The 21,748-nt window shown below is 48.0% G+C and overlaps 1 protein-coding gene across 5 annotated transcripts in view; it reads right to left on the reverse strand.

The window, feature by feature from the left end:
• arhgef10la (Rho guanine nucleotide exchange factor (GEF) 10-like a) overlaps positions 1–21,748 on the reverse strand; it is a 122,113-nt gene that overhangs the window by 24,300 nt on the left and 76,065 nt on the right. For 3 of the 5 annotated variants that reach the window (XM_076025089.1, XM_076025090.1, XM_076025087.1), the window contains 3 exons: positions 21,686–21,748; positions 8,790–8,843; positions 3,721–3,807 (listed from right to left, as the gene is read on the reverse strand). The exon at positions 21,686–21,748 is cut by the window's right edge and continues 59 nt beyond it. In XM_076025089.1, the coding sequence (XP_075881204.1) occupies positions 3,721–3,807; positions 8,790–8,843; positions 21,686–21,748 (204 nt within the window). The remainder of the gene's footprint in view (positions 1–3,720; positions 3,808–8,789; positions 8,844–21,685) is intronic. The other 2 variants (XM_076025091.1, XM_076025088.1) reach the window with 1 other exon arrangement.

The raw sequence follows: 21,748 nt of genomic DNA on the forward strand, positions 1-21,748 counted from the left end.
ATGCAAGGCGCGGAGTCAACAAGGTACTTTGGTTTCTGTATGAATAGATGTACAGATACAGAAGTACTTTATTCATCTATGAATATACAATCTATATATTTCATTTATTAATGAAGTAAATACAGTTGATTTTTCATCTCTTTCTTAATGAATAGAAACAGGGTTAAAAAGAAGAAGATTCTCACAAAGTTGCAGATTTTTGTAGATTTTTAAGAGCGTCTGTAAACTCCTTCCTGACAAGACAGTCGCTTTAATGTAGTCAAATGAAGTCCCGACATTAATGCAAGTCGCACTCCACGAGCTGAGTGTCCTGATTTCCTGTGTAGGTGTGTGTGTGTGTGTGTGTGTGTGTGTGTGTGTGTGTGTGTGTGTGTGTGTGCGCCTGTCATCCCCATATCAAACAGAGAAAGACAGAAGGTGCCCCACAAATCATCTCTGATGCCATTCCAATTAAGATGGCGCTGCTCCCGTTCCCAGACAATTAAAGTGTGGCTGCAGGTTTCCAAAGTCATTTTAATTTATTAGGCGACGGCTCCAACCAAATACAATATCCCTTTTCGGAGGAGCCCAGCCGCCGCCGCTCGGCCCCGGACAGAGATTTATTCTGCATCGCGTGGATGCGACACGGGCTAAATATAGTCTTTAGCTCTTCTCCCCTCCACGCTCACCCTTATTTGCATGCAATCATTTGTTTGATTTGTATCAGCGCGCAGAATCTGGACAGGAACGCTCCTGTGGGCTTTTGAGAACGAGCCAGAGCAAATAATGGTCCAGTGCACAGGGTGAAAAATGAAAATAAATAATGAAATAACACAGATCTTGCAGCGAGGAGCCACAGAAGAAGAAGAAGAAGAAGAAGAAGAAGAAGAAGAAGAAGAAGAAGAAGAAGACGAAGCAGAAGAAGAAGAGAAAGCAGAAGACGGGAGCTCCTTCTGCTTTCTCTGACCCCTGGGCCGAGACTCTTGAAGGTTCCGCCAGCCATCCGGAAGAAGAGCTCAACTCGTGCGCCCGTCTCTTTTTAGCTCGGGAGAAACTGAAGCTTCAACCAACGAACGGGATGAAAAAAACGCCATAAAAAAAGCCAAAGAAAACGCCTCGCCCCGCATTAATTGGATTGCTGCGGACGCGGACTGCAAAGTGTGGCAGATCGGCCGTGATAGTGCGCAGGGAGCCGGAGGACGGACGGCAGACGCACCCCGAGACGGACGAGCGCCGCTCATCCGTGACGTTCACGGTCGACTCCGAAGGCCCCGGATAATGTTGGGGAGAGAGAGAGACAGGAAGGAAAAAAAAAAAAAAACGGAACAAAGAGAGCGGAGGCGGACGGGAAAAACACACACACAGAGACACGCAAAAAAAAAAAAAAAAAAAGCTGGGGCATCAGCTGATTAGACACAATGTCATTACTCCGATCAAAGCGCGCAGAAATCCCAGCAGCCCATCTCACTTCAACATGATTAGTGTCATCGCTTATTTGACGGGCCTGCAGGGTTAGGTAGAGGTTCGTGGGAGGGAAGGCGCAGTGAGCAATTATTCTGGCTGGATCCGCAGGCCCTTTGCCAATATTTGTATGAGGGATATGAGTTTGTTTTCCGCGTCGGGTTTTTTTTGGGTTTTTTTTTTTCCCGCGTTGCTGTCGAGTTGCGGTGGGAGGCGAGCGGCACAAGGGTCAGAGCAGGAAACTGATCTCTCCGCTTTGACTGGCAGATCCCGCGCAACGCTTTCTGGTTTGAAGGTTTTTTTTTTTTTTTTTCCAAATCTATTTCCTGATGGAAATGTCTGGTGAGATTTCTTTTTTTTTTTTTCTCCCACCCCGTTGGTCTGCTTCTCTATCTGGCCTCCTCTTCTATCTTGAAAGTGATTGGAATAGTAATGGTGCCAAACAGTGTCAGTTCTCGGGTGTTTGAAAGGCTGACGAACTCAAAAGGACCACGACGGCATCGCAGATCAGTCGATGTGCAGTTTTAATTATTTACTGAGACGTGCAATTTCACCACGTGTCTTGGGGTTTTTTTTTGCTTCACAAATTAAAAAAAAAAAAAAATCAATAAACTGCGTTTTGCATTTTTAAATGCTGCAACACACTGGCAGGTGGTCAGGTTCAGACACACAATAAACACATAAAGACGCGGACACAAACTTACAAACCCGAAACTTTTAAAGTCAATCTAAAAAAGTAGCTGAAAAGAAAGCAGATCTGTCAGCACTTTAAATGCAAGTTTTTATGTGTTCTCTCTGTGTCCTTTGTTACTTTGTTAGTGTCAGCTGTCCAATTCTTCTATTGTATTGTTAATTTTTTAGTATTTTTCATTTGTGTTCGTCTTTGTATTGTTATTTCTTCTGACCTGCCTGGGACTGCAGATGGAAAGTAGCCTTTGGCTAATTCTGGCATGTTCATTAATATGCACTGTTGCTTTTAAATAAGTAAATGAAACAGAATTCTTCACTGATTTATTTCTTTAGATGTCCCTTCTATGTGTTCCGGTTAAGACTGGAACATGCGTGCAAACCTTAATGCAAATTAGACAAAGTTTTTTCCCCAATAATATCTTTAACATAAATTGTCTAACATGGATTTAAAAAAAAAAAAAAAGTCTTTATGCCTAAAAGCGATAATAAATGACTGTTCTCCTGTCCTTAATAGCTGTTCTGAGAGACGATGAATCAAAAAGCACAGCTGTCCCCACGATCAGCTCATTCTTCACCTTCCCCCAACGTGATCCTTTTCAAAACGAATGACCCCGATTGGTGCAGACGGCCGCTCTTAACAGCTATAGGAGGCCTATTTGCTCACCGGCGCAGGGGGCTGTGAGGAGCATGTGGCCGTTTTCCCTCGAAGACGCGGAACGTGCCGGAGCTATCTTGGCTCTTCCAAATGCTCTGGAGGCCAAGGTCAGGGCCATTTAAGTCACTAGTAATAGTTTGTGCTCCTGGAGAAATTGAAGGTCAAACCCTGATATCGCCGTGTCCTAAATGCCACCTTCACAATATCTCCTTTCCACCCGCTTCCCCCACTGGAACAGCACCGTGCACGCAATTAGGTCTGTGACACCGGGCTGCACTCTCAGAGTGTCTAGGGTGAGGGGGCGGGGGGGTCTTACTTTTTGATTTAGGTGGCTTTTTAAGGTTGGCAGAGGAGGAAGCGGCTGCCATCTCCAAAACGAAGAGACAGAGAAATTGAAACTATGATAAAGTGCACACATTCTGCATCTTTTTTTTTTAATCTACGGCTCCATCTCCACCTTTTGGGGTTTTATTATCACCATCACCATCATCATCATTATTATTATTATTATTTAATTTTTTTTTAGACGTGGCCATGCTCACAGGCATTATAATGTGATAGTCCCAATTTGCACCTACTCATCATAAAGCTCTCTGCAGCAGCAGCAGCCAGCCTGCCACCGTCGGCCTTCATACTGTATTAATTTGCAGGTTCCTGGCTACAATTCACAGGCGGAAATGGTGCATGTCCCATTTGTAGTCATTAAAATCATTTTTTATTCTACTTTTATAAATGAGAGCATAGTGTGCTAAGTGCATTTTTTTTTTTTTTAAGTGTGCGTGTGGTTTTGAGTTAAGAGTACGAGAGAGGCAAGATTTTTTCTTCTTTTTCTTTTGTAGTTACAGATGTACGTTATTTCACCTTTTCATTAGTTACGGCAATCGAGCACACTGGTGTGCATGCGTGCGTGCGTGCTTGTGCGTGCCACTACTCACCCATAGGTAGCCTTGAGGTAGGGAGGTGCTCGCTGCCGAGAAGCCCAGCATGGCGCAGTGCACTGGAGTGTGGAGGGCCGCTTCAAGCTGCAAGAGACGACACGAGTATGAACCCAATGCGGCAACCGTGCGCTTCTTTTATCCCTTTAATCTGAAACAATAACTCCGAGCGCGGCCGACTGATCGCGTTGGCCGTTAGCGGGTGCGTCGTGGGTTTGTGCGACTGCTCGGCGGCGTTCCGCCCACGTCAAGAAGGAAGACAAACCCTTTGAGTGAAGTGATTCGGTCGTCGGCCGACGTTACATAATGTGTCTCATGCGCATGATGGGAGAACGGCGAAATAAATCGATCTTTTTGATTGTGCAGGACTCCAGATGCAGCCATCCACTGGCTGTCGTGGGAGGATGCATAGGTGGAAGGGAAGGAGAGGGGAGGGTAGCGGGGGGGCATCCCAGCTATCTCGGGGTGAAGGTGGGGGCGACACCCTGGACGAGTCAACCTCAACCATCCACGCATCATTTAGCCTGAACGGAATCAACCTTCTTGCTGTGAGGCGACACGAGAGCTACAGATGCTAATTGGTTTTAGCCAGAAAAAAACAACCGAAAAACACGGTTTTGGCTATTTTTGAGTCCTTGTTTATGAAATATGGCAGTGCTAAGGACGGAAATACAGATGCGGAAAACACAAAGACAACATTGAAAAAGGAGAGACTCATTTGGCCGTTCGTTGTGAATAAAGAGAGGCAGAAACGCAGCGCAGACGCAGCGCAGGTTAGCCGGGTGACGGAGGTTGACATTTTCCAAGCACAGAGCCTGTGCCTAATGCATCAAACCACCCCCTCCACCTCTAGTGAGGAGGGTGGTGCTCCGGCTGCTGGGAGGATGATTATTATTTTGGTGCGCGCGCCACCGAGGCTGGGCCGCCGCGACAGGCAGAAGTAAGTGCTAATTGTGTGATGGCAGGGACGGAGGCGGTTGGATGGACGGATGGACGAGAGGGAGAGAGAGAGAGAGAGAGAGAGAGAGAAAGAGGTGGCACAATTGTGACGGGGGGGTGGGGTGGGGGGGGGGGTTGTGAGGTGAAGCTTGAGTGGGTGAGAATGAAAGGGTCAGTGACGGGCACGCCGCGTGTTTTCGCTGTCGTCCCCAGCCGCTGCGAGCGTCAATCACAGGTAATTCATATCCTCGCCGTCGATGGGCCGGATCCACAAAGCCACTGCCCAGCTTTTACGGCAGGAAATCCGTGCAAGTAGCACTGAAAACAGTGCGGCCTATCAACAGAGCGTACGTAAAAGCGTGAAGAACAGCGGGAGGTAGCGGCAGGGTCGGGTCAGACTAATTTAAACATATTTAAATTAAGTCAGTTTGTGCAAAATGACAACCCCTTCTATGCAAATAAGCCTCATTCAAAACAGCGCCGGATCCAAACCCAAAACAAAAAAAGAAAAAAAGTTTGCGTTCACGTCCGCACAGAATTCCACAGACGTAAACGCCGCCTCGGCACGTTAGTCAGTCACCTTCCTTCGCTCTCCACTGGTGGGTCCCATCAAATTGCCCACCTCCACCGGTGTATTTCAACTGAGAGCACTTTCCACGCAGTGCACTTGGCGGTGCTCGTTTATCAAGCGGGCACAGAAAAAAAAAAAACGTTGCACATTAAGGTGGAAAAAAAAAAAAACCCTGAGTAAAAGTTTTTCCGCTCATATCTTCTGCGGCGACGTGACTGAGGCGATAATCGAACTGCTCTTCTCTCCGCAGAGGAGGATCTGGGATGTTTGAGCTGAATGAACGAGGGCCGACGTGAACTAGGTTGAGGTCACCTCACCGGGCTGATTCAAACACACTGGAGTGGGGAGTGTTTTTGCTGTCTCACCCTGTGTTATTTTGCACTGAGCGGGAATTATTTTTTTCCCCAGCATCTCTTACTCATACTTGGTAATTGGTTTTATAGTGAGTGATTCACTCACTAATACAGTACAGGCGACATTTGTTTGGACATCACAAATGAACCAAAAACGTGCCCCAACAGTAATTATGAAAAGGACTAAAATGTAGAGCTAGGAGGACATTAGCTCGCTAAGGGATGTCAGCAAAATAGCCTCTGGTAGCTGACACCTAACAACAGCCTTAAACTAATAATCACCAGTTTACTTGACTGGATTCCTTTTACTTTACTTTACTCCAGGAGACGATGTGTTAAAGTCCCAGGGATTTTTTTTTACATATTCTCTGCATTTGACCAATCCACTGGGAGTGGTTGGGTGGGGAGCAGCGGTGCCGCAACCAGGAATCAATCATCTAACCCCAAAAGTCCAACCCCATATATCGAGTGCCAAGCAGGGAGGCAATGGGTACCATTTTTGTGTGCAAATAGCTCACTGCATTTTCTGCATTTCCATATTGTGTTCGTACACATTGAAAGCACTATATTTGGTACAGAAGCACAGACAGCATGTCTCGCCCAACACCGTTTCCACCCACCCAAAATGCCTGCTTCCCCCCCTATGTAATTTATCCCCTCTCTCTTTCGACTGGCACTCCTTCAAGTGCCCCGACAGCAGCAGCAGCGGCAGCGGCAGCGGCAGCAGCAGCAGCAGCAGCAGCAGCCATAATAGGCATCCACATGGAAACCCTGCGTTTCGGGATGGAGAGCCAGCGGCGTCGGGAGGGGAAGGGACCGAGGGCACTAAAAACAAGGCGGCGGCGCCAGTTCGATAGTGGCTGGATTTTATCAGTCGCCTGAGACCGGCGAGCGTCGTAGGCCAATCTTCCCGGGCCTTGATTGCTTTGTACGTTAGCACTCTCCAGAGTCCGTCCGCCAGTAGCGGCGAGATCTATACACTCTATCAGGGGCACGCAGGTGAGCTTTTTCTTTTTTTTTTCCACAGCGGGCGAAGGCGGCGTGCCGGGGATCGCTCAAATGAAGAGCCGAGGCATAATTGGAGAGGCTTGCTCCTTAATGGGAAACCGAGCTAACGGACAATTTCACACCTTCTTATGCAAATTGATTGCCGAGGTACGGAGCGGGGAGGCTCGCTTTGGAATATTTCACAATCTAAATAGCTTTGTTGCTAATGGCGTGCCACAACGCTTCCCGGTACTTAAGTGTTTCCTGTTTAAGACAATTATTGAAATCCGCGCCATCGCGCATGAATTAGCACCGGGCACAGCTTGGGGGCTGACGCCGGTGACAGCGTTTTTGTCGAGTGGGACCCGATTACCGGCAGACGAGCAGCTTGCAAGGCGGCAGGGGGTGGGAAACAAAAAATGGATTGTGTTTCCATTAAAGTGTAGGCGCTGGCTGTGATCGATACAGTAGACCACCGGCCCCGCTTATCAAGCTCCTTGAACAGGCGATGGGAAGCAGGAGCTGGCCGGGCGCCGCGACAAAGGGCTGTGAGATCATTTCCACCTTCGAATGTGCAAATCGCATCGACACGGGGAGCGGGGACCGTGCTAATAAGGCGCCGTCATAAGGTGATGCGCCATTTGAAAATCGATGAGCTCCGATCCTAGCGCAGCCGTCGGCGTGGGTGTGCCTCAGCGACGGCGCGCTGGCAAAAATTGCTGCTGTCAAGGCGGTTATTCCCAGGTGCAGGGGCGGGAGGGGCGAGTGGGGGAGCTGATGGGAAGGTTTATTGGGAGGGCTGGGGAAAGAGATGGGGTGCGGGGGAACAGGTGAGCTGATTAAAGCGAGATTTGTCGATGTGATGAGGAGGGCCGGCCTCCCAGATGCTGTTTATCGACGGCACAAATGGTTTGGTGGAGGAGAGGCCGCCCCACCCCTTACCCCAAGAGGGCGCCAGCCCATATGCCACTACCAGGTGGTAAACCCCCCAAAAAAGGAGCGTCCGCGGGCTTCTTTCTATGATGATGATGTGTGTGTGTGTGTGTGTGTGTGTGTGTGTGTGTGTGTGTGTGTGTGTGTGTGTGAGTAATTATAGCCTCCCGCTGCAGGACAGACTGGCCCATTTATGGTGAAACGCGGAGCAGTCGACGGGGTCTTTCCTTTTTTTTTTCTTCGTCTTCTTCTTTGGTACAGTTTAACAGCGCTACACCTCGAGGCCCCGTCTGAACAAACGCAAGTGGCTCTTGTTATTGGTAGTAGTCTAATATGACAGAGAGAGGGGTTTTAATGATTCATGCTGCCGGCTGTCAGCGCTGTCAGAGCCGCTGTCCCCTCGCTGAGGACGACTTCCCCAAATCCAATTAATGCTGTTTTACTTCCCGAGGCTGCTCAGGTGAACAGAGACCTCCCCGCCCCCACTCGCACTGATATTACTCAGTTTAATCTGCTCTCAGGTATGTGGCGGAGCGGTGGATTTACCACACAACCGATGGCCATAGGAGGAGGAAAAAGAAAAAAAAAAAAAAAAAGGAGGTGCCTGTGCTTTGTACCCAGGAGGGGCCCATGATGTGATCGATGACGAGACGAAGAGTGCAGGGTGTTGCATTGTTTGGCCTCCACCGTGCTTACATAATGGATTTTATTTATTGGAGAAAAAACAACAAATGATGTAAAACTACTGGGGCGCACATTTTCTGGGGTCTGCAAATAATTACTCTCCAAGGCCAGCCGAACATCAGATAGCTAATACTGCATTAGCTCCTTTAACCGCATACGTGCAGAGAGGAGGCCCACGTATATTTCATCCTCCAGAGAGAGAAAATATGCAGCCGCGTTTCCCTCCCCCCCTCACCCGTCTCTAATTCATACTCACTGTGCCCTGATTCCAATTCCACATACCAACAATCTTTTACACGCACTAACAAGCACTAATAGAAAACTTCCACTGTTTATTAGCTGGTAATTGACTGGCGCCGGCAGTCCCTCCCTTTCCCTGCCCCTCCGCCTAAGGCGTGAGGCGGCGCGGGCGGCGTGTGTGTTGCCAGTCAGGCCCGGAATTGCTTACGTCCAGTGGCCGGCTGCAGGTATAATGCGCTCTAAACAAGGTGCTAACATGAGAAATCTTTGCCGAGCTGCTCCCGCGGTTATGAAGAAGGCCGGCGCTGATGAGGAGTGGCACTTCTTCATCGCCAGAATATCAATTGACGCGAGTTTTTCACCTCGGCGGGATCGGCCGGTGCAGCTGGGTCCCTCCAGCAGGGGCTGATTCTGACCTGGAATTAAAATGGAAATGTCTGACCATAAAGGAATGTTCACTGCGTTTACAGCGGTTTTAACCCATGTGGGAAAAGGGAACTAGCATCCAAATTTTCTTACTTTAAAAAAAGCTTTCTCCCAAAGCACTCGAGCAAACGCAGTAACAAAAGGCACGCTGTTGAAAAATGTCACTCTGCTCTTTTTAGCTCCGGGGGCGAAAAATGTTTATTTCAGGTCCATTTAACAAAAACCTGGTTTGCAGACTCCAAAGGCATGTCTCATACTCGGTTTAGCTCTCAATCCATTCTACGTGGATCAGATCTGACAGTATCTGAGAATTCCACCCAAAACCCATTTCAAACTACTGCTCTGCACCAGTTAATGGGTGAGAGTTTCCTTGCTTTGCGCTTGCATCACCTTCGCTCCGGCTCCGTGACTGACAGCCGTAGTGCTCAAACAGGTCCCCATTCCAAGACAAAAGGTTGTTTTTATCATGGGGTTTTTTTTGGGGTTGTTTGGAAGCACGCAGCGGTTATTGTAATTTCTAAAGGGCACGAGGCATTTTTGAGCTTTGAAGAAAAAAAACCTTTATTCAACGGTATTTTTCAAGTTGAGAACGATTTGAACGACTTGTTTTGACCTTCCCGGAGTTTGGTCCGAGCCCTCCGCCGACGCCCCCGAACGAACAAAGGTCTGTTTTGATTCCGCTGTGGCGCCATCCGTTAACGATCTCCTCCGGTCCAAACGTGGAGCGCCAATTTTAGACCTGTTTTGCAATTCCAATTATAAAAAACCTTCCCTCTGGAAATTAAAACAGCCAATTTTGCAACCATGGCAACGAACATCACATCGGGGTTTTGGCGGAGCGCTCCATCTGGAGGGTCAAATCCAGTAAATACATTTTTAAAAAAAGGAAAAAGGTACCAGGGTGTTCTTCTGCACCTGGCAACATTCCAAAGTATGTGAGCAGGAATTCTGGGCAGACGGCGGGACAATTTGAGGGAACGAGTATAACAGACGACGGCGTGTCAAACTTGCCACGGGAGTTGTGTGTAAATTTCCGCACATGTTCTACACGACTACACACATATGGAGCGGACAGATGTGATGCATGGACACGTGTGTTTCAAAGGACGGCTGCGTTTATTTGAAGGAAGTGACAATTTCATTGAAGAAATCTCCAAACACAAAACCAAGCGGACGTTCAGCGTTAGCTCGGGGAAAACGCTCCGTTTGTGGTCGTTAGCGTGCCGAGAACGCGCCTGAAAGCTTCCGAAAAACGCGATCAAAAGCAAATATTAAGCGCAGCTGACGACTCAATATATAAATACGTACGTGTGACGCGATGTGACGCACTTCACTTGGGACTACGAGCTGCTGTTGACTCCAATCCCCCCCCCCACCGCCCTCCCCGTCTACCAAACGTAATGCTCTTGGACGACGGGATCAAAGTTGGAGCTCGCCGGCCCTTGTTGCGATTCCACGAGCTGGATGTCGCGTCGTGATTTAAATTCCAGCCGCACGTACAGCCAGAGATCAAAGGGCCCCGGCACCTGCTGCGCTCCGAGGCCTGCATTACGCTCGGAATATTCAAAGTCATTCCGAGACAATAAGATTAAACTGTCGGCATGGGAGGAGGCTGAGCGGGAGACTCAGATATATATATTTTTTTAACTCTTCACCGCCACATATCAGATGTCCAGGGCCGGCGGCGAATCTGCACGGCTATCGACCTCTATAGGGGGAACAACAACAACAATAATAATAATAATAATAATAATAATAATAATAATAATAATAATAATAACGTCTCGGGACATTTCCCTCGTTTAAATAATCATCTGTGCAGTAACGACTCTCTGTCTCCACTGGCGACGCCACGCATCACGTCGGCTATAAGTGGAATGAAGCCAGAGAGCGATTTTTGCATATTGCCGCTCTGAGCCACAGCCTGACATTGGTACGACATCACAAACTCATACTCGTGACTCAACCGAGCCCCCCCCCATACATCCCGCACATGTCCTTTGCTGCTCCTGGCTGAGCGATTGCAACACGCCCAACAAATGTGATGCAAATGTGCTGTGTCGCTACAACACCCCCCCACCACCTCCTTAGACACACACACACACACACACACACACACACACACACACACACACACACACACACACACACACACACACACACACACACACACACACACACACACACACACACACACACACTGCTGACTCCTGCAGCCATGGCAGTTCCAACTCAGGATGAAAGCAGCGTAGCGTCTCTGCATTAATGGCTTGAGAAGAGGACTACGGGCCAAAACTTCTCCCTGCCCGTATAGTCAATCACTTCCTACATCTCCCCTTCCCCACTTCTGCAGCGAGGCACTCCCGGGCGACATCCACACAAGAGCCAAACAAGGCCCCGGATAAGCCATCCTTCCACCTCAGCTCAGAGCCGGGAACGTACATGGCGGTCCGTCAACGACGGCTCCGGGATTGAAATCTATCTTAGAAAAAAAGGCTTCTGGGTTTATTCCTATTATCAGATGGCAGGAAATTCAGAACAAAGGGAAGCCGTGCGCCAGCTCGGCCGACGCCATGTGAAGCTCGCAAGTGTCTCCGCCAAAGGAGCCTCCGACACCAAGCAGCACCTCCTGAAACAGAATCTGTCTCTTCAATTCTCTGAATGTGATTCTCCAGGTGTTAAAAATCACGATTCTGTCGAAAATAATAAGATGTTTATTTGCATTGGAACAGATTTGAGAACGGAAAAAGTTTGGTCTAATGGTGCAACGGCCCTTTATGAAGCCATCATGCTGTTGGCGTCTCTCAGCTGAACATCCCTAAAAAGCGAAGTCGTTTTCAACACAAGCCAGCAACAATAAACCAAGTGCTAGTTTTTTGTCGTTTTTTATTTTTATTTATTTTTTCATTTCACATCGCTGCAGCGGAGAGTGCTGGTTAGGCACAACACAGAATCAAAGAGAAGGGATGTTTTTCTCTCGTTTCATTTTTTTTTTTTTTTTTTGAATCGATTCAGTTTCTGCCTCTCTCTCGACGAACGGGTACAGAATCGCCGGGAAGGAATGTGAGCAAATTAGCACTTTAGCAGATCTGCAGGATTTCCCCTCCTAGCTACATAATTTGTTCTCGTGTGCTATCTTGACAAGAGCAGAGAGCGGAAGAGCTGCAAAACCCAGGACCAGGGGAAGGGCTGAGGCAGCGCCGCCGCGTCTCTGATTCCCCGTAATTAGTATGTTAACTGTCACAGCAGTGGATCTGCACGAGTCCTCTCGGCCAAATGTTGGCTGCAAAGACTCACGCACGACACTGCCCTCTGTTGGCAGGAAAAGATAAAGTGACGGGGGGGGAGGGGTGGGGTGGGGGGGTTGTTTTGCAGGGGAACGACTCAATGCCCTTGTGGAAGACAACAACACAACCAGAACTTTTATCTTGGAACCTTTTTTGGAGACAGTTTCAATATCCAGCCAGAGCTGTTAAAGACAAGAGACAAATAAATCCTGCACTGCTGCGTCTTCACTGGTCTACACTCCATTTCCACGGACTTGCCCAGCTTGCCTTTGCATCAACACAAACAACAATGGACACACAAGTTGCCGCCTGGAAATGTGCTTTTGCTTTTAAATCAGCCGCTGATGGCGCTGGGATGAAGATTTTAAGGAATACAGACAGAAGCTTACGATTCCTGCGAAAAGGTAACTTCTCCTGCCAACGCAGGACAGCGGGTACGACTTGGTCTCGGTCTGCTTCTCCACAAAGCAGGAAGTCTGACTCCTGCACACGGCTCACACACGTGCCAAGGCGCAGCTCGCTACTCCTCCTTCACTGCCAGTGCTCGACTCCAGCCGCGACCTCCTCTCTGATTGGGAGCGTTAAAGCAGTCAGAGCCACTGCGCCACCAGATGAGTCACCGGCCGACCCCACTGCACGCGTGACAGTGACAGGTTTGTCATGTCTAGAACCGTATTCCTGTCTGAGCCAGGCCGTGCTGACCCGAAGGGCCGAGTTCCCTTCAGCCCCGGCCCAACGGGTTCTGCTGCGATCATGCAAGTCAGATTGACAGCCTCACCAGCAAGCTCATGGTTTTATATGCCAGCAGTGTGCGTGAGTGTGTCTGTCTGTCTGTGTTGCCTGTGAGCTTCGAAAAAGACGAAGAGCGATGGCCTGTTTTTCCAACAGAAAACTGAAGTCCATCACGTGAAAACTTTTCATCTGAGTTGCCTGGTGGTCATTCCAAATTCAGGCTGAAGTGAAAAAGGAGGAATAAAATTGGGGGAAAAATGTCAGCTCTTCGATAAAATTCTATAAAAACTGCTAAGTTTTGTTGATTTGATCCTTGCCACATTGGGCTCATTCTGAAAACACCAGCATGAGGTCTAATATTTGGTGATGAACTATTGCAGGAGTCTTCATCCATATTTACCTGGCAGCCTCAATTTTGTCTGTCTTGTTTTTTCCTTCTCTTTTTCAATCAGATAGTGGCGAATAAACACTAAATAGCACAACAGCAGGTTTTGTAATTTTTTTACTAAAATGAATTAATACAAGAACCCAAATCGGAGATTTGCTATCTAGCATGATCTGAAGACACTTAAAACCAAAACTTTGACTATTTACCAAAACTAAATCCACGTGAATTCTGGGGCGTATTCCGAGCACCTGTGTCGTCCAGCTTGGGTGCTGCTGGCTCCATACAGCACAGGGTGGACTCGGAAATGAATTCAATTTTAACGGACTTCCTCATTGATTTAAATTGTGAACACGTTGGGCTTGTGGTCAGGGTTTTTTTCCCCGTTTTTATCCCCCAAATTATGACCACTTACGAGATGAAATTGGCCTTTTTTTATATAGAATAATAATGTAAGATGGGTGCTATTCCAAATGTCATCTATATTCTAAAGGCGTGATGGGCAAAAGTGGCACACTGGCTGCCAGCTGACGGTCTGATGCAGCCAAACCATAAACGGCCCGCCATGCAATGGAAATCAGACATTATGTCGAAATCCGCTTATGGACAAATGAATTTGTTGGTTTGGGTCCAAGGAAAGCGGAAAACATGCCTCGCCTCCCCTGCCGAAATGAGGAAATCTGTGAGCGACCACTGAAGGCATCCTGGCAACGTGTAGTATGGGCATCATTTGTGGAAATGATGATGAGGCCGGCGGCGCCAAATGGAGGAACAGAGTGTAGCAGCACAGTCAGCATTGTTGGTCATCTTTGCAACTCGTTTGACCCCGATGGCCATGGGGGGACGAAAAAAAGCCTGTGTGCTATTTAGGATTATCCACAATTTCCTGTGAGCAAAGAAAACTAATCTTCACGAGGAGGTCTGAAAGTGGAACAGCGCGATCCAACCAAACTGCTTCCGATTTGAGAGTGTCCAACAGCTTGTGAGCCTCTTTTTTTTTTGTAGTTGTGGTTGATTTTTTTTTTTGTTGTCGGGGAAGGTTTAAACTTTGGTGTTGGAGAACAGGCTGCTGTATCCCTGCGGATCTTTTCTTAATCCGCACCGAGCCATCTTTGGGAGTGGGAAAAGTATCGCACAGCCTCCGAGATAAACAGAGGGAGGAGGAATTGCATAAGGTGTCACCTGGCTGACTTTGGCTTTTACCGAGAAAAAAAAAAAAAGACTAGTGCAGGGAGAGAAATAAATCAACACCATGTTGTGTAAGACAGGCAGGGCCTTTAAACACTGTCCCCTTTTCTTTCATAAGACTTTTTTTTTTTTTTATCTGTGGTCTAATCCAAATGCATCATTCATACTGAGGCTCCTGCTGTTCAGACTCATAAATCGCTCGGTCATCGCAAACTCAACAGCGGGGCGAAAAAAAAAAAAAAGAGAATCTGAATTTTTGTGTGGCCACTTAAATGCAGAGCTGCTCTCTTATCAGCCCCGTCATCACGGAGGATGGACGACCCAGTAAGAGAGAGGCGCCTGCAACAGCCTGACCCCGAACAAAAAAGGGCGCCACCTCGATTCGGTAAAGAGACGCGGACCTTCGTAACCTGGTACAGAGTGCCAGGTGGAAAAGACCCCGTAATGTGTTTAATGGATTTCGGGACCCATTTTCTGCCTGTTTGTAAAAGAAACAAGGCCGTAGATGAGTACATGAATAGTTGCTGTAATCTGCGGGATCTGTATAAACTCCGGGAGTGTGTATTAGGGCAAAGAAAAAAAGAAGAAAAAAAATGTGGCCTGGCTTTGCAGTTCTTTCTCTTTTTTGAGAGCAGAGACACTGGAAGCTAATCCTCTCAGAAAGGGAAAAAGGAAGCGAACACTGATGCGGCCCAAACCCCGTCCCCGTTTGTCATTCCGCACTTCAAAGCATACATGATGAAAATCCCCCAAGGTATTATAGGAGCTCTGGCACATCCTCAACCCTGTCCTTTCCTAATGCTTCATAAATGCCGTCTGGAAAAGCCGTGTGTGTGTGAGTGTGTGTGTGTGTGTGTGTGTGTGTTTCACCGTTTCTGAAGTGTCTGCAGCGCTGGATCTTTAAGAACCTTTTACAGTGGAATAGGAGCTTTCCCACTCGGGGAGATATGCAAGATTTTGTGAATCATTACGTGGACGAGGAATTCCTGCCTCCACGCCGTGCAATACTGCACGGAGGAGTGCGACAGCTGACCCAAATTTCGAGTTCACCAATCAGCGTCGCACTCCATCCTGCCGGAGGCGCTGCTGAAGTCGAGCACTACGCTTAAGTGCCCTGAAGTTTCGAGGAGGGAGCCCAAATCCCAGCCAAAGGCCAAAACAATGGAGGCCACATGGTGGTCATCAAAGTGTGCGGAAGGACGGGCCCAAGACTGGGATTTTAGCCAGAATATCCACAATAGCCTCATATAGCCAGGAGCTGCTCTGAGGAAACAGTCTCCGTAAAACCTTTTAAAATATAAAAAAAACTTCCTCGACTTGGCGATGAAGTTAGCAGATAAAACTGCTGCAGGCCAGTAGCGAGTGTCTTCTGCTCTGACACTGATGTCTTGTTCACCCAAGACTGTCAAAGGCATCTATCCGTCAACGCCTCGCGCCAAAAATCATGTGGAAATGCTACTAATCACTCCATTTGCCAGCTGATGCTAGCATATCGAGAGATTCTGCAGCCGCTGGCCTCGCCTCGTTGCCGTCGCCACCTCGCCGCCGCCCATAAAATCCTCCAATGGAGTGCACACACACACACACACACACACACACACACACACACACACACACACACACACACTCTATTTGAGCACGCTGCCAAACTTGCGGTGTTTCATCTTTCGGGAGGCAGAGAGGGCAATGAAATGGAGCGAGCGCTGACTCTTTGAACAAGGACCATCAGATTCTGGCTTGTCAGTCCACTCAGATGGCACCTGGTTTTCCCACACACACACACACACACACACACACACACACACACACACACACACACACACACACACACACACACAATGGCTGAGAGTCGGGGAGGAGGGAGCGACGAATTGAGAGAACTCTGCCTGCTGTTCCCACTCGGCAAACTTGTGATAAGCTCCATCTCCGGTGCCTAACGAGTTTGCCCGGTAGCCCGCGAGAGGATGGCGGTGCACGGCGGAGGCACGCAGCCGTGCTGGCTGCCAGGGTGCCAGGGTCGCGATCCCTGAGGTAACCTGCGCGTCTTGTCCACGACACGCCGTTTTGGAACTTAATTTTTTGTCACAAACGGCTCCGGCCCCCCTTTGGCCACATCTTTTTTAATCTCTTTTTTTTCTCTCTCCTTCTTCTCGCCTCCTATTCTCCGTCTTTCCCTGCTCACTATATAAGCCAGGCTGCCGGAGCAGAAGCTGCGAGAGCTGGAGAAAAAGGGATGCTGCGGAGCTTTGGCACAGCGAGACGTATGCGCGTGTGTGTGTGTGTGTGTGTGTGTGTGTATGTCCCCGAGGCAATGGCTGAGGCAAAAATGGAGACACAGTGAAGGAGAGGGGGATGCTGCTGAGTTAAGCCCCTAATCACAGTCTACTCTGCATGAAGGACTTAAAGTCACTCTATTTAATGCTACCGTCTCTTTAGTCAAAAAGGGAAAAGAAATACCGCTGCTTACCTCTTCAGCCCTGAGATACCCAGGGCTCCATTCCGATCACGTACCTGCTCTTGCCATGTGTAGATGTGCATTTCCACAGGAAATATATATAATCTGACGGATAGAGAAAATGTGCAACGACAGCACATGCGCTGACATATTTCAACATACGGTTGCAAACGCAGCGGAAAAAAAAGGGGGGCAGCAAAGTTTCTCTAATCTAAGCAGCACAGCTCATGAAGGTATGGCCCCGAGGAATGTTTCTATCAAATTCTGCTTGTGGTTTTTTCGTTCTCTCAAATCCTCTTTTTCCACCTTTAAGTCACTGGAATACCAGCATCCTGCGTTTCTGCCAAATGTTACCGTTCGTATAACAAGGGTTCCCCCAAAATCGATCGTAAAGGCAGTATAGCTCGATCACATCGCACTGTTTTCTGACACACAAGTCACTCAAATGCACGGTCAGCCACAACCTACAGCAAAACACTGTGGTAAAGCCATCCAACAGTTTGATTAACGTAAAACTAGCCAACAGTCGGCTTGTGCTGACTCTGTATACACGAGCTACAACAGGAATTGGTTAGCTAACAACAAAAACAAAAGAAAATCATTGCTCGCTATTAACAGCTAAACTATTATAAGAATGATACATTTATGTAGTACATTTTGCTGTGTTTTAGGGTGAGCAACACATTTCACATTTGGGCAGCTTTTCAACGTCTTTCAATTGGGGGCATGGAGTTGAGAATGTTTGTTAAGCAATTTTCTTCGAACAACCTGGAATTGATTCTGTGTTTAGTGGGCAATTACCTCCTTCCATCTGAGATCCCATGATTGTGGAAAACACACGGCCTTACTGATGTTGTCGTCTAATTAGAAGAGCATCTTTCCATCCATCCAATTTCCATTGCCACCTCTCCTGCACCTGCACCCGGGATCTCGGAGTCTATTCCAGCTGTCTTAAGGTGAAGGTGGGGTTACACCCTGGACAAGGCAGGGGTGTTTCGCAGGGATCCACACTGACATCTTTGAATAATTTGGAGTTGCCAGTCAGCCTAATGGGCATGTCTTTGGACTGTGGGAGGAAGTCGGGGGGTACCCGGAGAGAACCCGCGCAGACACGAGAGGATAGCGCAAACTCCACTCAGAAAGACTCCAGGCGGGAATCAAACTCACCTGGGTCCTCCCCAGGAACGTCGTTCATGTTCCATTTGAGAATTCTCAGCAAAAGTTGATTTGTGGCTCAACCTGTCGTGCAGCCCTTCGCCTTCATTTGTTTGCAGAGAATACGAGCAGGTCCTTGAGGGAAGGTTCTGGTCCACCCGGCTCAAAATTAAATTAATTGACTCGGCTCTCCTTCCAGTCGGGTGTAACGCAGCTTTTGCAGAATATTGCGAGATCGTTTGGAAAATTCCCCCGACGGCCACGCGAGGGTCAAAGCTACATCTCCATCTGCCGTTTTTCAAATCACCTACCTGTCTTGACGCCGCGGCTCGGAGAATGTGGGTTAGAGTATAGACCCTAATCTAATGTTGGAACATTGATTTGTGCTTGGGTGTCCCGCATCCATTAAGATAATTGCATGATCACTTTATAACATCCCCTCTCGCGGCCGCAGTAATTTGACCCCCCCCTCCCCGTCCATACCCCCCACCCCGTCCAACTCACACCTTGCCTGGTAATTCTCCTAACCGCATTACAGCAACAGAAAATGTGGTTGGAAGTATCATTTTCTTGCCTCCGCAAATTGATTTCATACCATTTTCACCCACTTCCCCGAACCCTATTAGTCTACCTCTCACCTGTTCGGTCCATTTGATCTATGGGAGGCTCCTGCGCTGCAACAGCTCATATCGATCCAAACTCCTCAGCCTGCATATTGAGGGGATTCTATTGTATCACCTCCCAGTGCCAACAATCAAGGTGTTTTTGAATGAGATTATCACAGAGACAATGTATTTTTGTCTGTCAAGGACGACAAGTTGGATTTACAGACCATGTGGGAGACATTTTGAAGCACGCTTGCTGTCAAACCTGTTTTTTTGATGTCCCACTGGATCCTTGGAACGACCCTCAAGCAGATACACTTTCTGGGATACTGTAGCTACATGCTGGGGCCTTACAAGTGAACCGTGACTATTTCAGGCTTGAAAAAAGGCGGGGGATTGCGAACATTTATCCATCTTTGTCACTCTTTGGGAGTGACGGGGATGGCTGGGATCGGGAATCAGGAGTATGTCAGAGGGACAGAGCATGTTAGATGTTTCGGAGTCAGAGAGGACAGATTGAGATGGTTTGAGCGGGTCAAAAGAAGGGACAGTGAATATATCAGTAGAAATATGTTGAGGGGAAGGGTGACATGAAGTTGGGGTATGCAGAGGATGGAGAGGGTGAGGTCGAGGGGACAACTTAGAAGCGAAAGAAGTGAACCTGGCCTTTTTCGGGCTTGCCCAATCAGTCTTACCGGCTTTACCAGTATTGCCCACTGTGTTTTTTTATTTACTTATTCTTAATTGGAAATTAAGCTTACTTTGTTCATTTTCACGCTCCGTCACCCGTGTTCATTTAATCAAAAACCTTCTAGGTGTAATGCACAAGCTTTGAACACAGCTTAATTGAGGACAGAGGCCATGGCGACAAAAAAACTTAAAACACGTCCGGGGCTGCTGCTGCAGCAGATGCTGACGGTGCAAAAACACGGCGGCGCATCATCCAGAGACTGAAAGTCTCAGCTATATTTGTTGCGGTGCGCGCACAGTTCCCTGCAGAAACAGGCCTGGAAATGACCTGTGTGCAGCAGTGTCAACACTGAAGATTTAGAGTCAATATCCACCGAGGATCCTATACATGAGGAGAGGAGGACGCACAGCGGGGGAGGGAAAGCAATCTCTTTCCCTTCCACTAATCTACCTCAGTGCCTCTTCGCCCGTCACTCTGGGCCGCTGTCAGAGCGCGTCAAGCTGGAAAATAAAGAAACTTCATCATATCTAATCGACAAATTATCACAGATAAACTCCGCGTGAGTAGACGGGGGCTCCGGCGCAGCCCCACAGGAGACGGGAAACAAAAAAACAGCAGCGTGAGACGCAGCAGCTGCTCCTCACGGCAAACCCCCCCGCACGGCTCAGCTCTGCTCTCACAGCACGCGTCCCTCCCTATCTGAACAGAGGCGGCTTAACCGAGGCCGGATTGGCAGGACTCTGAAATTAAAGAACGCGTTGCTCTATATCCAGAAATATATAGGCGACTGCACACGACAACGAGGTGCACTTTGAGAAGGCAGGCAGAGCTCAGCGGAGTTACAGTGGAGCATGACCGCAGCGAGCCTCCTCTATGTGTGAGCGGAATAGTTTAATCCTAGTGAACGACAAACACAAAGAGTCTGTTTTAATTTATTTCCAGTGGCTTTATGTCTGAGGGAATGCACCTGTTCATGAGCTGGCAAATTTGCCAAAATGGCAAACAAGCTAATATTTTAGGTATTCATCATCTTCTTCAAGTTGATGATGTAAATACCATCACTTTTCCTCTGTGTGTGAGCGGAATAGTTTAATCCGAGCCAATGACAAACACAAAGAGTTTGCCTAAAATGGCGAACAAGCTAATATTTTAGGTATTCAATGGATATTTATTGTATTTGAACTGTGAGCGGATGTATGTTAACATGGACCAGCAACAGGTAAGACATCAAATTAAAAGTCCTGTGTGTTGCCACTTGTCATCGCGTGTCGGCGGTCAGTCTCAAACGCAAACTACAGCAATCTACAGGACTCCACTGTTATGCAAATGCATTCTTATTTAACCTCCCCGGACTGTTTGGTTGCAAAGACTTGTTGAAAGCGGGGAAAAATGGACTCAGTGATCATTGATTCAAATCCGCGGGGGTGACAGAAGGCCAGAAGAGGTGAGGGCTAAAGGGGCGGCCGGAATAATGTAATTGCTGGAACGTACGTGAGTCTTTCCATTACGGATGTCGAGCAGGGAGCCGCCATTGTAACCTGTGCGCTCTTGTCAAGCCGCCATCACTCCACTCCCGCAGATTGACCCATAGGTATCATTTTCATTGAAAAACCCACCACTGGCAAAGCACGTTTGCGCTGGTCCGTTGGGGCTTTGTTGAAGGAAGCACAGCGCAGATCTGAATGATTGCATCTGCATAAGAAAAGTACCATTTTTGAATAAGAACAGGTGGCACCAGATAATTTACCTGACGAAGTAAAACCTCCAGAAAGTCTTTTTCAACTGTAATGGTGATTTAGTCATGTTAACAAAAAGCATGTACAAGTCTCATGTTCATGTTCATAATATTTGCACTGTCCCTGACATACTGGGCCCTAAGTGTCCTCACGTTGCATCTGGACTTGCATCTCACCTGTGGGTGTCTGTTATTTCTATGTTTTATCTACACATACCCCACCCCAATTGGGCAACAAAAATTTCAGGTTCAGAATTGAAAGGACGCAACAAAAGCTGTATAAAAGGATGCCCTGTTCTTCTACCTGTGCTCCAATTTCTACATAATGCTCTGCGTGATGGGTGCCTTTGAGAATCTCAAATAAATGAAGGCAAACCAGCCTTGGATTGTTCAGCAAAGACTTAAATTTTTTTTTTCCACAACACATCGTGACTGCAAATTCCACGAGCCCGCGTCCCAGGGACAAAAGTGCGAGTTTGGACAAAACACCGAGCAGTGCCTCGCTTGCTTCCATACTGTTCTCTCATTGTTTATTTTCTATTAACGTTGCTCGCGGGTCGATCTGCTTAGTTCGAGCAGGAAAGGCGGGCGTCGGTTACCTTTCTGTCTGGCGACTTCATGGCGAACACGGGCATTTGACAGGCGAGCAGCGGACACCCGAG

This window comes from Nelusetta ayraudi, unplaced genomic scaffold (assembly GCF_046127955.1).
Source record: "Nelusetta ayraudi isolate G7.1 ecotype Tasmania unplaced genomic scaffold, CSIRO-AGI_Nayr_v1 ptg000017l, whole genome shotgun sequence".
Taxonomy (NCBI): Eukaryota; Metazoa; Chordata; class Actinopteri; order Tetraodontiformes; family Monacanthidae; genus Nelusetta; species Nelusetta ayraudi.